The following is a 14,032-nucleotide window of genomic DNA, read 5'->3' on the forward strand; positions in this document are numbered from 1 at the left end:
TCTGCACCCTCCTCTCCCCTAGGGAGGCAGGAATGCAAGGAAAGTCTTTCTTCCCAGAGTGACCTCTCCCCCAGAGATCTGCAGCCTTTCAAAGGCTCCCGCACTTTCTAATTGGCACACAGGGAAAGCTAAAAAACATTTAGTTTGCAGCATCAAGAATAAGTTTCCCACAGACTAAAATAATTTATAGAAAATGAATTTCAATCTTTAAATTTTAAGTTCATTCTTTATCAGGCATGTCAGGATTGTTATTTTTGAAGAGCAAGGGTGGGCCACATATATTATTTTCCCTTTTTCTAACGTTACAGCCTGTTTCTGAACTGCTGAAAAATAGCATACTTTATTTATATCCAAATCCAAACTGCCTCCTGAAATGACTTACCTAGATCATCTTCATTTACATATCCCTCCTACCAAGATGAACTAAAATATTAAAAGATGTCCAATGTATTTAAAATCAATTCCATTCTTTTTCCTAAGATTTTTGATTTAAATAATTTTTTTACCTTTAGAAACCACTTTCAATAATAAACATTAAAATTAAAGAAATAACATTTTTAAATTTAAATTAAAAACCTGAATTTAGAATTTTCTAACTACTTTGTTTCTTAATCATATATAAATTTACCTTTAAGAAGCAGCTTTGGAAGTAGGTATGCTTTTCTGCACTATCTATCATGTGATTCTTTTTGAGCTCATAGACTGTAGCCCGCCAGGCTCTTCTGTTCATGGGGTTTCTCAGGTGAAAATACTGGTGTGTGTTGCCATTTCCTTCTCCAAGGGATCTTCCCAACCCAGGGATGGAACCCACATCTCCTGTGCCTCCTGCATTGCAGGCAAATTCTTTTACCCACTGAGCGATCAGGGAAGCCCGCACAGTTTATGATTTTTAAATGGAAAGCATTTGGTAACCTGTGGCAGAGACACCTGTCTGCAGACCTAAGCGTGGGCCTTCTGAGAGAGCCTGATAAATACCCACTTTGATCCACCAAGGCTCACAGTGACTCCAGGAATGTTCCTACAGATTGCTTATTTGTACTAAGTAAGGAGGCAGATGAAAACCATACTATGAGAACAGATACAAACGGGGGGTGATCGTCAGGAGAGAAATGAAGATGAAACAAAAAATCCTACTGGAACAACAACAACAGAAGCTTCCAGTATCTGGCAGTTACATTATTTATGGGCGGCTCTGAGGTCTGGTGGGAGTTCCTGGTTCTGCATAAAATTATTAGAGCAGGCCTTGGCCATTGAAGAAATTACATCCTTTAACTTAGTCTATTGGTATTTACCTTTTAGTCTATTGGTATTTACCTATTTACCTTTTTGTGACTATTGTGCACTTTTGAAAAAAATTTAACAAGATATTGTGAGCATTTTGCTTGTTAAATATTTACCTAAAACTATAAGAAAAAGTTGTAGTTCACAATCAGGGATCGTGTCACCCCCAGAGAACATCTGATGATATCTGGGATATTTTTGTTTGTCACAACAGGGGTAGGGGAGGTGGCGGGGCAGATGCTGCTGGAACCCAGTGTGCAGAGGTCAGCGATGGTGTTAACATTCTACAATGCACACAACAGCCTCCACAGAAAGGAATTACCCATCCTCATGTCAATAATGTCAAGGTCGTGAAATCCTTACATATATACGGGCGTCCAAGGTGGCACAATGGTTAAAAAAAAAAAAAAATCCACCTGCAATGCACAAGACACAAGAGACCTGGGTTCGATCCCTGGGTCGGGAAGATTCCCTGGAGGAGAACATGGCTACTCACTCCAGTATTCTTGCCTGGGAAATTCCATGGACAGAGGAGCCTGGCAGGCTCCATGGGGTCACAAAGAGTACACACACACACATACACATACACAGACGTATATATCATATGAACATAAAAAAGTTAACTGGAACATTCCTTTACTTTGGACTTCTGAGTTTCTTAAACAGAATGCCAAGACACAAGAGTTCATAATTAAATCCTCATGTAGACTTTTAATTTTTTCCTTAGGGTGAATTTTTAGAAATCGAATTACTAAGACAAAAAGAAGCATTTTTAAAAGACTTTAGACACAAATTGCTGAATTGCTTTCCTTAAAGTGTATAACAAACTGCATTTCTACCAGCAGGGTATGCTAAGTATTAATTTCTATATTTTTTCTGAAGAAGTTGATTAAATATATGTGCTCTGCTTCATCAGCTTACCTAACAATAGTAAATAACAGGAATATCAGAACTGTCATGGTTCTGCCATAGGTCTGTTCATGCACAGTAAAGCTGCCCTGGGAGGCTGCTCTCCTAAGGCCCTGTTTCTAGCAGTGGCTACTGAACCAAAGAGAAAGATATAGAAAAGCTGATTTATCAATACAGTTTTCTAATTATATTAGGAGTTCTTTTAGGTTATAACTTATATTTTTAATTTGCTGGCCAAAGATAAGACTGTGTGATATTATTTCTTTATCTTCATCCTTATTAAGACATGCTTCTCAGAATGGGGCTTATCTTTTCTCCTTTAGAAAGGATCTGATGTTCAATATGGCTTTCTCAAAGACTCCAGGGTTTATTATTTGCACAATAAGGTTAGCGTCTAAGGAACTGATACCTTTGTTCAAATTGTATTTGGGCGGGGGAGGGGGGTGCGTGGGCGCCTCTGGAACAATGGCTCAGTGGTAAAGAATCCACCTGCCAATGTAGAAGTAGGAGACATGAGTTCAATCCCTGGGTCTGGAAGATCTCTTGGAGGAGGAAATGGCAACTCACTCCAGTATTCTTGCCTGAAAACTCCTATGGTCAGAGGAGTCTGGTGGTTACCATCCATGGGGTCAACAAAGAGTAGGACACGACTGAGCAACTGATCAAACACACACTGCTTTGGAATGGATTGGCTGTCTTTGGTTGGGGCAACAGTGTCTCTTGGTTGAGATGAAGACTTCCAGGAAAAAAAAAATCATCTGGCTAGAATAATAAAAGCCATACCTCAAAATGGAAACTAGATGAAGACAGAGAAACCTACTAAGCATAAACCCTTTTATGAGCAAATTATCATTTTCAATTAAGAGAATTAATTGACATGAACAGAACATAGTAACTCATCCACCAGGGTAAATAAGACAAAGGGACTGTGGAATTCTTTGTTTCAGATCAGTTTCCTCCAAGATCAGGAAGGTTAAGATTTCTATTAAAGGCATTTGTAAGGTTTTTCAATAAACATTAAAGGTATAGATAACCTTTCCAGAGGTTTAAGATGCCTGGATTCTCCCTGCCTAGTGCTGTAAACCCTACAAATATTTTTGGTTGGGAAGCAATTGAAGGCTAATACTATTTTAAGGTTGGAATTTCAGCATATGGGCTTCCCTTATGGCGTAGACAATAAAGAATCTGTCTGCAAAGCAGGAGAGCCAGGTTTGATCCCTGGGTTGGGACCTGGAGAATTCCACGGACAGAGGAGCCTGGCAAGCTACAGTCCTTGGGGTCGCAAAGAGTCAGACAGGACTGAGTGACGAACACTTTAACTTCACTCTCAGTGTATATACGTTCAAGCTCAGGCTCTCACCGCCTTTGAATAGATGCAAAAGTTCCTAAACCCAAGCCTTAGTGGATTTTTTTTTTCAATTTGCAAAACTGGGATTTTTTTTAAAGTACGTATTTCATAGGGTTGGGATACAGATCAAAGAAGATGGTGCCAGGAGAAGACATTCTGTGTGCCTGGTACTTAGCCTCAAAAATGTTCATTATTATTTAAAATAACTGATCTATCACTGGAAACTGGAAAAGATCCCAAGAAAAAGAGGTCTATAGCCAGAAAAGTTTCAGTTCCACGCTGAGCTGCGTGCTCTGAACCTTGCCAAACCACCTTAATTGGAACACAGGTAGAGCACCAGTAGAGTGGAAAATTCCAATCTAGCCCATACTCAAAAAGAAAAATTCTCTTTTTCTCTCTAAATTTATAGGCCCATTTGTCTCCTGGGTACCCTTTCAAAATGCTATGCCAGTTTTCCTCTAAAATCTGCAGGAGTTCTAAAAACTAAATATCTTCCATGAATATTAAAAGGTTTTTGAGTAGAACTCTTCTATTTTTTTTTTTCATTTCTGCCATATTCTGTTGCTTCTTACTAAGAAAACAACTTTTAAAAGAATAGAGGTTTTCAGGTATTAATTGATCTCACATCAGCCTTTGATTCCAAAGCCAGGAGTTATCACTGACCAGGATGCAAACCTTTCTGTAGATGTCTCATATCATTGATTCTTCAAAGCCTGCTACCAAATGCTAACAACAAAATCAGAGAATGGTAATTTGCAAGATCAAAGTGCAAACCGAAATGGACAACGGGCAGACTGTGTCCTGACCCCTTTGTCTTTACATTTACATTTTAATGTAATGGCAAAGGCTGAGATGGACTGGGGCCATGCCTGCCTGCCAGAATGCAGAGTCAACACTTCTATTTGTGCAGCACATCATTGCAAACAAAAGAGCCAACTTCTGCTAAAGAGAATACCCGGTACTATCTGAACACAATCTGTTTTGCAAACTTTTTTTTTTAACTTTTAAAACAGACACTGCTAAATTATCCCATCTAAGAAACCAATCAGTATTTCTACTTAGAGTTACAATCTGCAGCTAATTCATTCCAGTGGGCCAATCAGAATTCAGGCATAATAATAGCAGCTAACATTTACTGAGGTCTTAGAGAAGGCGATGGCACCCCACTCCAGTACTCTTGCCTGGAAAATCGCATGGATAGAGGAGCCTGGTAGGCTGCAGTCCATGGGGTCGCTAAGAGTCGGGCACGACTGAGCGACTTCACTTTCACTTTTCACTTTCCTGCATTGGAGAAGGAAATGGCAACCCACTACAGTGTTCTTGCCTGGAGAATCCCAGGGATGGTAGAGCCTGATGGGCTGCCGTCATCGGGTCGCACAGAGTCGGACACGACTGAAGCAACTTAGCAGCAGCAGCAGAAATGTGCTAAGCACTGTTCTAAGTTCATTATGTACATTAACTCATTTAATCCTTACGTTTACCCTTTGAGGAAAGCATTATTATTATTATTATCCCCACTACCTGAGCAAGGTAATAGGTCACAAAGGCCAAAAAACTCTTGTGAGCAGAAAGCTCTTAACAAACATGTTTCAAGACAAAGCTACATTTGTTTTGCTTGTAAGGTAAGAACAGATCTTTTTGTAAGACAATTTTATTTATTTGGCCATGCCAAGTCTTAGTTGCGGCATGGGGGAATTAGTTCCCTGACCAGGAATCAAACCCAGGTCCCCCGCATTGGAGTCTTACCCACTGAACCAACAGAGCAGTCCTGTAAGAATGGATCTTAATGGAATAATTTGTCAAGTGGAAAAACACACTCAACATTCTTATCACAGAAAAGTAAGTGAGCCACTATGTAAAGATAACTTTTATTAGTCACTGTATATTGAAGAAAAATGATAGTCCATTGGAGAAAAACCCAAGTAACTTCCTACCTTTAAAATGAAACAACTGTTCTGAGTTCTGTGCATTTCTCAAACAATGCCTTTATTGGGTCTGCCTTTATTCAACAAACATAATTCAGAAAACAGTTCCAATTTTTTAATTTGTCATTGTTATTCTTATTTTAATCACACAGTTTAATGTCTTCATAAAAATCTAAATTTGAAAGTAGGCAATGTTTGAGTATGCAAATAAATATGATTGAAAAATTAATTTTGTTTTATAAAATAAGAATAAATTTGAATCAAGAATGCCATATTATGAACTCAGCATTTCTTAAGTGTTTAAAGAAATTGCTGACTTACTTCATACTGAGAAGTAGTAATACAGAACTGTCTTAGATTTTGCATTCATTTTATCCAATATATGACACATAGGTTTATGAGGATTTTTGCAATCTTTTTCATTATTACTTGTTAAAATAGGCAGAACAATAATGAGGCATGATTCTGTATAATTTTTAGATTTCACAATTGAAGGAATCATATATGCAAATATCTTTGTATTTAAGGTGTTATATGACAACAAATAACAAAGACTGTACACTATAAGACAAAATTGAAAAAGACATAGGTATCCCATTGTTCACTGCAGCACTATTTACAATAGCTAGAACATGGAAGCAACCTAGATGTCCATCGACAGATGAACGGATAACGAAGTTGTGGTACATATACACAATAGAATATCACTCAGCCATAAAAAGGAACACATTTGAGTCAGTTCTAATGAGGTGAATGAACCTAGAACCTATTATACAGAGTGAAGTAAGTCAGAAAGAAAATGATAAATATTGTATACTAATGCATATATACACAATCTAGAAAAATGGTACTGAAGAATTTATTTTCAGGGCAGCAATGGAGAAACAGACATAGAGAATAGACTTATGGACACGGGGAGAGGGGAGGAGAGGGTGAGATGTATGGAGAGAGTAAAACATGGAAACTTACATCACCGTATGTAAAATAGATAGCCAACAGGAATTTGCTGTATGGCTCAGGAAACTCAAACAGGAGCTCTGTATCACCCTAGAGTGGGTGGGATGGGGACGGAGATGGGAGGGAGGGGATATATGTATACCTATGGCTGATTCATGTTGGGGTTTTACAGAAAACAACAAAATTCCGTAAAGCAATTATCCTTCAATTAAAAAATAAATTAAATAAAAAAAAGATTGTACACTATAACCCAGTGAGATTCATCCTAGGAGTGCTAGGTTGATTTAACATCCCCAAATTAATCAATATAATAATAAAAGACACCAACAGAATAAAAGACAAAAACTATATCATAATCTGACAGTTAATGGAGTTCAGGAAATGCCATCAAAAACATGGCACCTGGGTACACCGAATATGTTAAGCTGAAGGAGTCTGAGAAAACAGCGGAAGCAAGAAGGTCACTCTGACCTTTCCTTCCCTTCTCCCTTGAAACAGGCCACAAAACCCTCGTGACAGATGCCCTCCCAGTGCCCAGAGGAAAGGAGCTCCCTATCTCTAAGGACAAAGGTGGAAAACAAAGTAAAGACATCTGCTTTGGGTCTTCCTCAGCTTACCACACTCACAGTATTGTCTATACAATACCACATTCCTCCATGAATGGCCACTCCTCATGAAAACCAGTATAAACATACTCAGGTCTTTGTGTGCCCATCTCCATTTCCTTATGAGGCTCCCGTGTCACATAAAACATACAGGAAGTATATCTATATGCTTTTCTCCCATTTATCTGTCTTTCTCGGTTTCAGATCCTGTCAGCGACCCTAGGAGGGCCAAATAAAACTTTCCCCTCTCCTATATAAGTAAAGGAAAAGCACTGGCTAAAATCCAACAGCCTTTCATGATTGATTTTTAAATAACATCTAACAAAGTAGGAATACAAGAGAATGTCCTTCCTGATAGTGAGCATCTATGAAAAACCCAAACTTACAGCTAACATCACACTTCATGGTGAAAGGCTGGAAATTTCCCTCCAAAGACATGAACACAACAAAGACATCTGTTCTCTCCACTTGTACTCAGCACTGTACAGGAGGTTCCAGCCCCAGCAAGTAGGCAGGAAAATGAATCAAAGGTACCCAGACTGAACAACAGGATATAAAACTAAACCTAAAGATCGCGGGTCTTGAAAATTCTAAGGATCTACAAAAAACAAGTAGCACTTATAATAAGTAAGTTCAACAGGGTCTCGTGATATGAGGTCACTGTACAAAAATCAGCTGTGTTGCTATACACTTGTAATGAACAATCTAATAATGAAATTAAGAAAGCAATCCCATTTATTTGTTGTTGCTTTTCAGTTGCCAAGTCGAGTTTCATGGACTGTAGCACACCAGGCTCCTGTAGAGCAGTATCAAAATGAATACATAGGAATACATTTAATGAGAGAAGTTCAGTTTGTACCTTGAAGACTGCAAACACTATTGAAGGAAATATTAGAAAGCCTGAGTAAAAGGAAAAACATCCCACGTTCCCATACAACTTTGAGAGGATGAACGGAATGATATGTGATGTTAAAATGCTGCATAGCTTATAAGATATAAAAATACATACCGGCATCACAAGGTCATAATAATAATAATACCCACATATGCCTAAGTTACGACCTGCTTAAAAACAGGAGACAATATTATGAAGCTGAAAAAACCGCTTCTTCAGTTTCTCCTACCAGGATTATTGAACCAAATTCAAAATATAGCTTTACGGTGCACACCAAATACAGAAATTATCTATGTTCATCAGAAGCTGTGTGAAGCCACAGCACAGGCATTTCCGCATTTCAAAACGATCTGGCATCTTACTGTCACTACGCGAAAATCAATTTTATGAGCAACTGTACACCCTTAACAGAACAGCTACTTTTAAAAAAGTGTCGTAATGCCTGCTCATAAACCTATATGAATCCAAACAGGAGCCTTTAGAGTGAAGTAAATAAAGTTCAGCAGTTTTACATCTTTGGGGAAAGCAGAATTTTGGATATGAAATATTTATGCTCCTTCACGATGTAAATTTAATGAGCCTCAGCATTTCAAAATAATTGATTATTATTTAGAAACCCTGATAGGAAATCCCCTAGAATACAAACTATAAAGCTTTCCCTTTTAAGACCAAACGACTGCCTTCTTTAAAATCTTTATTTGCATGTTTTCCCCATAAACTTGGCAATTCAGGAGAAGATAACGACAGAAAGGCCATCATCAAGACCGTTTAAAGCTCACAGTTCAACACACCATTGTAGCATCCATCACCTTGGGACACAGGCTGTTTTGCGATTCTGTATCTCCTAACAGCAGTTTGTAGAGCCAATTAGGTATCAGAACCGGTATTCTCCAAAGGAGAGACATAAACACCATTTCTGCGGCTGCAGGCAGCTGGTCTTGGGAAGAATGCACTGAACTGTGGGAGACACATTTCAGAAAGGCTTTGACGGAAGGGGAAGCATTAAGTCTTTCTCTCCTACTGAAGGCAGTGACTAGAATCCTGCCGGGTGGGAGGGGGTCCACTTCAGGAGCCGTTCTGTTGGCCAGAGGCCTCTGCACCTGCACCCAGAGCAGCAGAGACACCTGCCGGGTGGTGAGGTTTGCTCCAGGAAACGGCTCAGCACACAGTAGGTCCGTCTGACGTCTCTCCTGGCGAGAGGTGAATCAGAGGCCCTGAACGTTCATGCGCCTGAGAGGATCTCAGGGCACTTTTCCAAGCCTGAGGCTATGACTCTGAGTGTTTGGCCAAATTCCAACTCAGGTAATTATATTCTGCTTCTTGAATTTGCCCTGCTGTTCCCATTAGGAACTTTTTTTTTTTTTTTGCCTTTTCAGAAAAAAGGGACTGAAATTCTTGTTGAATTCGCTAGTATTGCTGACAGAAGAAAAGGCCGAGCACTGACTTACAATAGGATCGTCCTGACCGGGTAATGAGCAAGATGATTGCCGAGCTTGAACTGGGACACCAGATAAAGATCTCAGAGAGCAAGACCCTTTGGGGTGGAATCAAACAACGGTGTCATGATAGCCCAGTGGATAACAGCCACCCAGACTTGTCTGTGACTACCGTGTGGAGTAATCACTGGGGCATGTCTCAGCCCACACAGTAAAAGCAGACATTCCTGCAAGCGTTTTTATTTCTAGTATCAGCATAGCTATAACCACACCCCCATGGATTTGGCTGGGGACCTTCAGCAGAAAGGGTGGCGCTAGCAGCAAGGAACCCGCCTGCCAATGTAGGAGACATGAGACGCAGGTTCAAGCCCTGGGTTGGGAAGATCCCCTGGAGAAGGGCATGGCAACCCACTCCAGTATTCTTGCCTGGGAAATCTCGTGGACAGAGGAGCCTGGCAGGCTACAGTCCACGGTTGCACAGAGTCAGACAGGACTGAAGCGATTTAGCACACATGCATGCTTCAGCAGAGATCCAGAATGGTCTGAATGAGCCAATTTCCCTTTAAAGCCAGGGACCCTAAAAGTAAAGCAGGCCACCATCTCTGAGATAGTCAAAGATGTAATGTCTGACAATATCAACCTGGGGCAAGGATACAGGCAACTCAAATATCCACGCATTGCTGGTGGGTGTGGAACTGGGCAGACACCTTTCATACCAATTTGGCAGCATCTCGTAAAACTTTCTAACCGACATCTCAGCAACTCTGCCTGTAAGAATACACATCTCCCAGGTTCTCACAAACTGCATGCAAAGGCATGCACGTGCACACACACACACGGGTGTGTACTGCAGCCATGTCTGTCACAGACAAAAACTGGGTCTTAGGGGGAACTAAATATTCATAGACGAATACAAAAATACAGTGTAGTATATGTATATGATGCAATCTGATGGACTGACCTAAAAATATAATGTTAAGAGGGGAAAAAAAGAAGAGAGTGATTTGTACTGTTCAATGCCACTCATTAGAATTTACAAAGGCGGGATTTCCCTGGTGGTCCAGTGGCTAAGACTCCACATTCCCACTGCAAAGGGTGCAGGTTTGATTCCTGGTCTAGGAACTAAGATCCCTCATGCTGTGAGGCAGGCACCAAAAAAAGAATTTATAAAGGCAAACATAACTGATTTTTTCTGAGCACATGATTATGGGAAGCTCTGTACACACACACACACACTCACACACACACGCACTAAGCACACACAGACACATAGATTTGCAGAGTTTTGGTTGCTCAGCTCCCAACATTCTCTTTTGAGGTTGGATATTTCAACATACCAAATATTCCCATAGTCCCCATTGCTGATTTTCACTTTCAAGGCACTCAGTCATTTTTCACTTACAATGCCTCACACATGACACATGTATGTGAACTTCTGGGCTAGCACAGCGCCACCTACAAGTCCATCAGGGACTCTCTAGACAGGACAAACTTCCCTCCAGGTTTTAGCACTTTCTCCCATCCATAACATAAATACACCCCCAACCATGTCCCTGAAGGATTAAAAGTTGAGGCAACTTACTACACGGATGTCCTAACACCTTCACTTCATCAATAGCGAGGTAACCTTGATGTCCAGAAGTTATGACTTCAAAAATCACCTGAAAGATTAAGAAAGGTTTTCATTATTCATTCACTTTATCAACTTTGACCTAACATTTCTTGTAGATAAGATACCTCATTTCAACCATTCATTCATGTTTCCCACAGACGTCATTGAATGTCTAGTAATCCGACAGTCAAATGGTCTAGGTTCTAAAACTGCAATAACAACTAAGACTAAAACTCAGTTTTTTGGGAGGTGAATGTGGGGAGCAGACAGCAGTGCAATCAAGGTCTCACCCCATGAAGGTGAGGGGGGACCCCAGGGAGGAACCGATACTCAAAAGACAGAGGTTGAGTCATCTTCCAGAGGTGATGTTAAGATTTAAATTGCTTTAAGATAATATATTTTCTGGGCTTTCCCCATGGCTCAGCAGTAAAGAACCTGCGTGCCATGCAGGAGCCGCAGGAGACATGGGTTCCATCTCTGGGTGGGGAAGATCCCCCGGAGAAGGGAACGGACATCCACTCCAATATTCTTGCCTGGAGAATCCCATGGACAGAAGAGTCTGGTGGGCTGCAGTCCATAGGGTTGCAAAAAGTCAGACACAACTGAAGTGACTTATTATGCATGCATGCAACATACCTTCTGGTCAACTTCTTTGAGGGGACTCTATGGACCAACTGGAACCACATGGGGTCTTAGGTTTTATACAACTAATACATGCAATTAAAATGTTTAAAGTACTATGAAAGAAGAGAACAGGATACTAGGAGGACATACTCCAGAGGACCTTCCATGAGGAAGCGGTGTTTGAGCTGAGAGCTGCCAGTGAACAAGCCAAAGGTGAGAAGAGTGTAAGGTATCTTCCAGGGAATGTGCAAAGGCCCTGAGGTGGACATGACCGTGACCATAAAGAGGAAAACTGGGACCTACAGCTCTAAAGGTCAGCTGTGACCAGGCGCAGAGGCTCCACTCATAGGGAACACACCATATTAGAAATACAGAGAAGAGCTGTGCTGGCTGAAATTCAGATGGTAGAGTATGAACTGGGAGGAAAATGATATAAAAATCTTATGATGAAGGCTTTACAACTGTTTGATCCTAGGAGAAGCAGGGCAACAGAAAAAGGGCAACATGCTCTGAGGTCCTCAAGATGAATAACATTTTGACATAGTGGACTCAGAGAAGTTGAGGCTAAAGGAGAAAAAAGAACCACTAACAAAAGCTCTCCATTGTCAGGCTAGTGTTAATGCTAACAGGTCCACATGACACAGCAGGAATCCATGTCGCAGGCAGACCACATGAACAGGATCATTCTTAATGCACAACCCAGCATCCTCCATTCAAGAAATGGACTTATTATTCATATAAAAACCTGCACATGAATGTTCATAGAAGCTTTATTCAATATAAGCAGAAGCCAGAAATAGTCCAGATGCCGTTCAAATGATTAAACAGAGAGTGGTACATCCATGGTTACTGCTGCTAAGTCACTTCAGTCGTGTCCGATTCTGTGCGACCCCATAGACGGCAGCCCACCAGGCTCCCCTGTCCCTGGGATTCTCCAGGCAAGAACACTGGAGTGGGTTGTCATTTCCTTCTCCAATGCATGAAAATGAAAAGTGAAAGTGAAGTCGCTCAGTCGTGTCCGACCCTTAGTGACCCCATGGACTGCAGCCCACCAGGCTCCTCCGTCCATGGGATTCTTCAGGCAAGAGTACTGGAGTGGGGTGCTATTGCCTTCCATTGTTACTAGTCAGCACTAAAAAGGGACAATTTTTTTTTAATTGGAGGATAATTGCTTTACAATGTTGTGTTGCTCTCTACCATGTAAGAATGTGAATCAGCCATAAGAATACATATGTCCCCTCCCTCGTGAGCCTCCCTGCCCCTCCCATCGCATCCCAGCCCTCTGGGTCATCACAGAGCACGAGCTTGAGCTCCCTGTGTTGCACAGCAGCTTCCCACTAGCTGTCTGTTTCATACACGGTACTGTGTGTGTGTCGCTGCTCCTCTCTCAATCTGTCCCTCTCTCCTTCCCCTGCTGTGTTCACAAGTATGTTCTCTATGTCTGCGTTTCTACTGCTGCCCTGCAAATAGATTCATCAGTGCCATTTTTCTAGATTCCATATATATGCATTATTATATAATATCTGTTTTTCTCTTTCTGACTTACTTCTGTATTAACAGCCTCTAGGTTCATCCACCTCACTAGAACTGACTCAAATTCAAGGAACTAACTACCGACAGAACCACTGACTGGATGAATCCCCAGAGAACGGCGTTGAGTGAAAAAGCCCATCAGAAAAGATTACACGCAATATGATTCCATTTATGTAACAACGTGTAATGTCAGCATTTCAGAAACGGAGGCCAGGTGAGTGCTTGCCAGGGCTCAGGGATGGAGGGAGAAGGAGCAGGAGCTTCCTCAGTCGTCTCCGACTCTTCGCGACTCCACGGAAGGAGCAGGAAAGACAGGGCAAAGTCTTAAGCACTGGACTGCAAGTGTGCACGCCTGCTCAGTTGCTCAGTCCTGTCCAGTTTTTTGCGACCCCATGATGTAGTCCACCAGGTTCCTCTGTCCATGGGATTCTCCAAGCAGGAATACTGGAGTGGGTTGCCATTTCCCACTCCAAGGGATCTTCCTGACCCAGGGATTGAACCTGTGTCCCCTGAGTCTCCGTCACTGCAGGCATCGACGTGTCAATGTGACACGTGTCAAGTGACACTGCTGTGTCACTTGAGAAACCAGGGAAGTCCTTAAACAAGTTTCTTAAAAGCATATTTAAGCATGCCCTGAAAAGCTTTTCTCGTCGTGAACCCTTGCTCTCTGGCAAGTTTTCCAGTTTGTACTTTTTTCTAGCCAGTGCCCTTGCCAAGAAAGCTTCAGAAGCAGAAATAGTTTTGTCTCTTCTTTTCAAACAAGGGACCACTCTATCAAAAGACACGTATTGCTGTACAGAAATATAACACACATGAAGGGGTGGGGGTGGATCACAGGAGTGTCTGAGATGCCTGCTCCCAGAGCCAGAAAGATGGAAGTCAGAGGAAACTAACACAAGACCATAGA

At 41.3% G+C, this 14,032-nt stretch overlaps 1 protein-coding gene across 1 annotated transcript in view; it reads right to left on the reverse strand.

The window, feature by feature from the left end:
* Positions 1 to 14,032, reverse strand: part of PTPRM (protein tyrosine phosphatase, receptor type, M) — a gene marked incomplete at its 5' end in the record, with an annotated part of 499,416 nt that overhangs the window by 393,476 nt on the left and 91,908 nt on the right. The window contains one exon of the mRNA XM_010859089.1: positions 10,939 to 11,017. Within this exon, the coding sequence (XP_010857391.1) occupies positions 10,939 to 11,017 (79 nt within the window). The remainder of the gene's footprint in view (positions 1 to 10,938; positions 11,018 to 14,032) is intronic.

The sequence above is a fragment of the Bison bison genome, unplaced genomic scaffold, assembly GCF_000754665.1.
Source record: "Bison bison bison isolate TAMUID 2011002044 unplaced genomic scaffold, Bison_UMD1.0 scf7180017864453, whole genome shotgun sequence".
Lineage (NCBI taxonomy): Eukaryota > Metazoa > Chordata > Mammalia > Artiodactyla > Bovidae > Bison > Bison bison.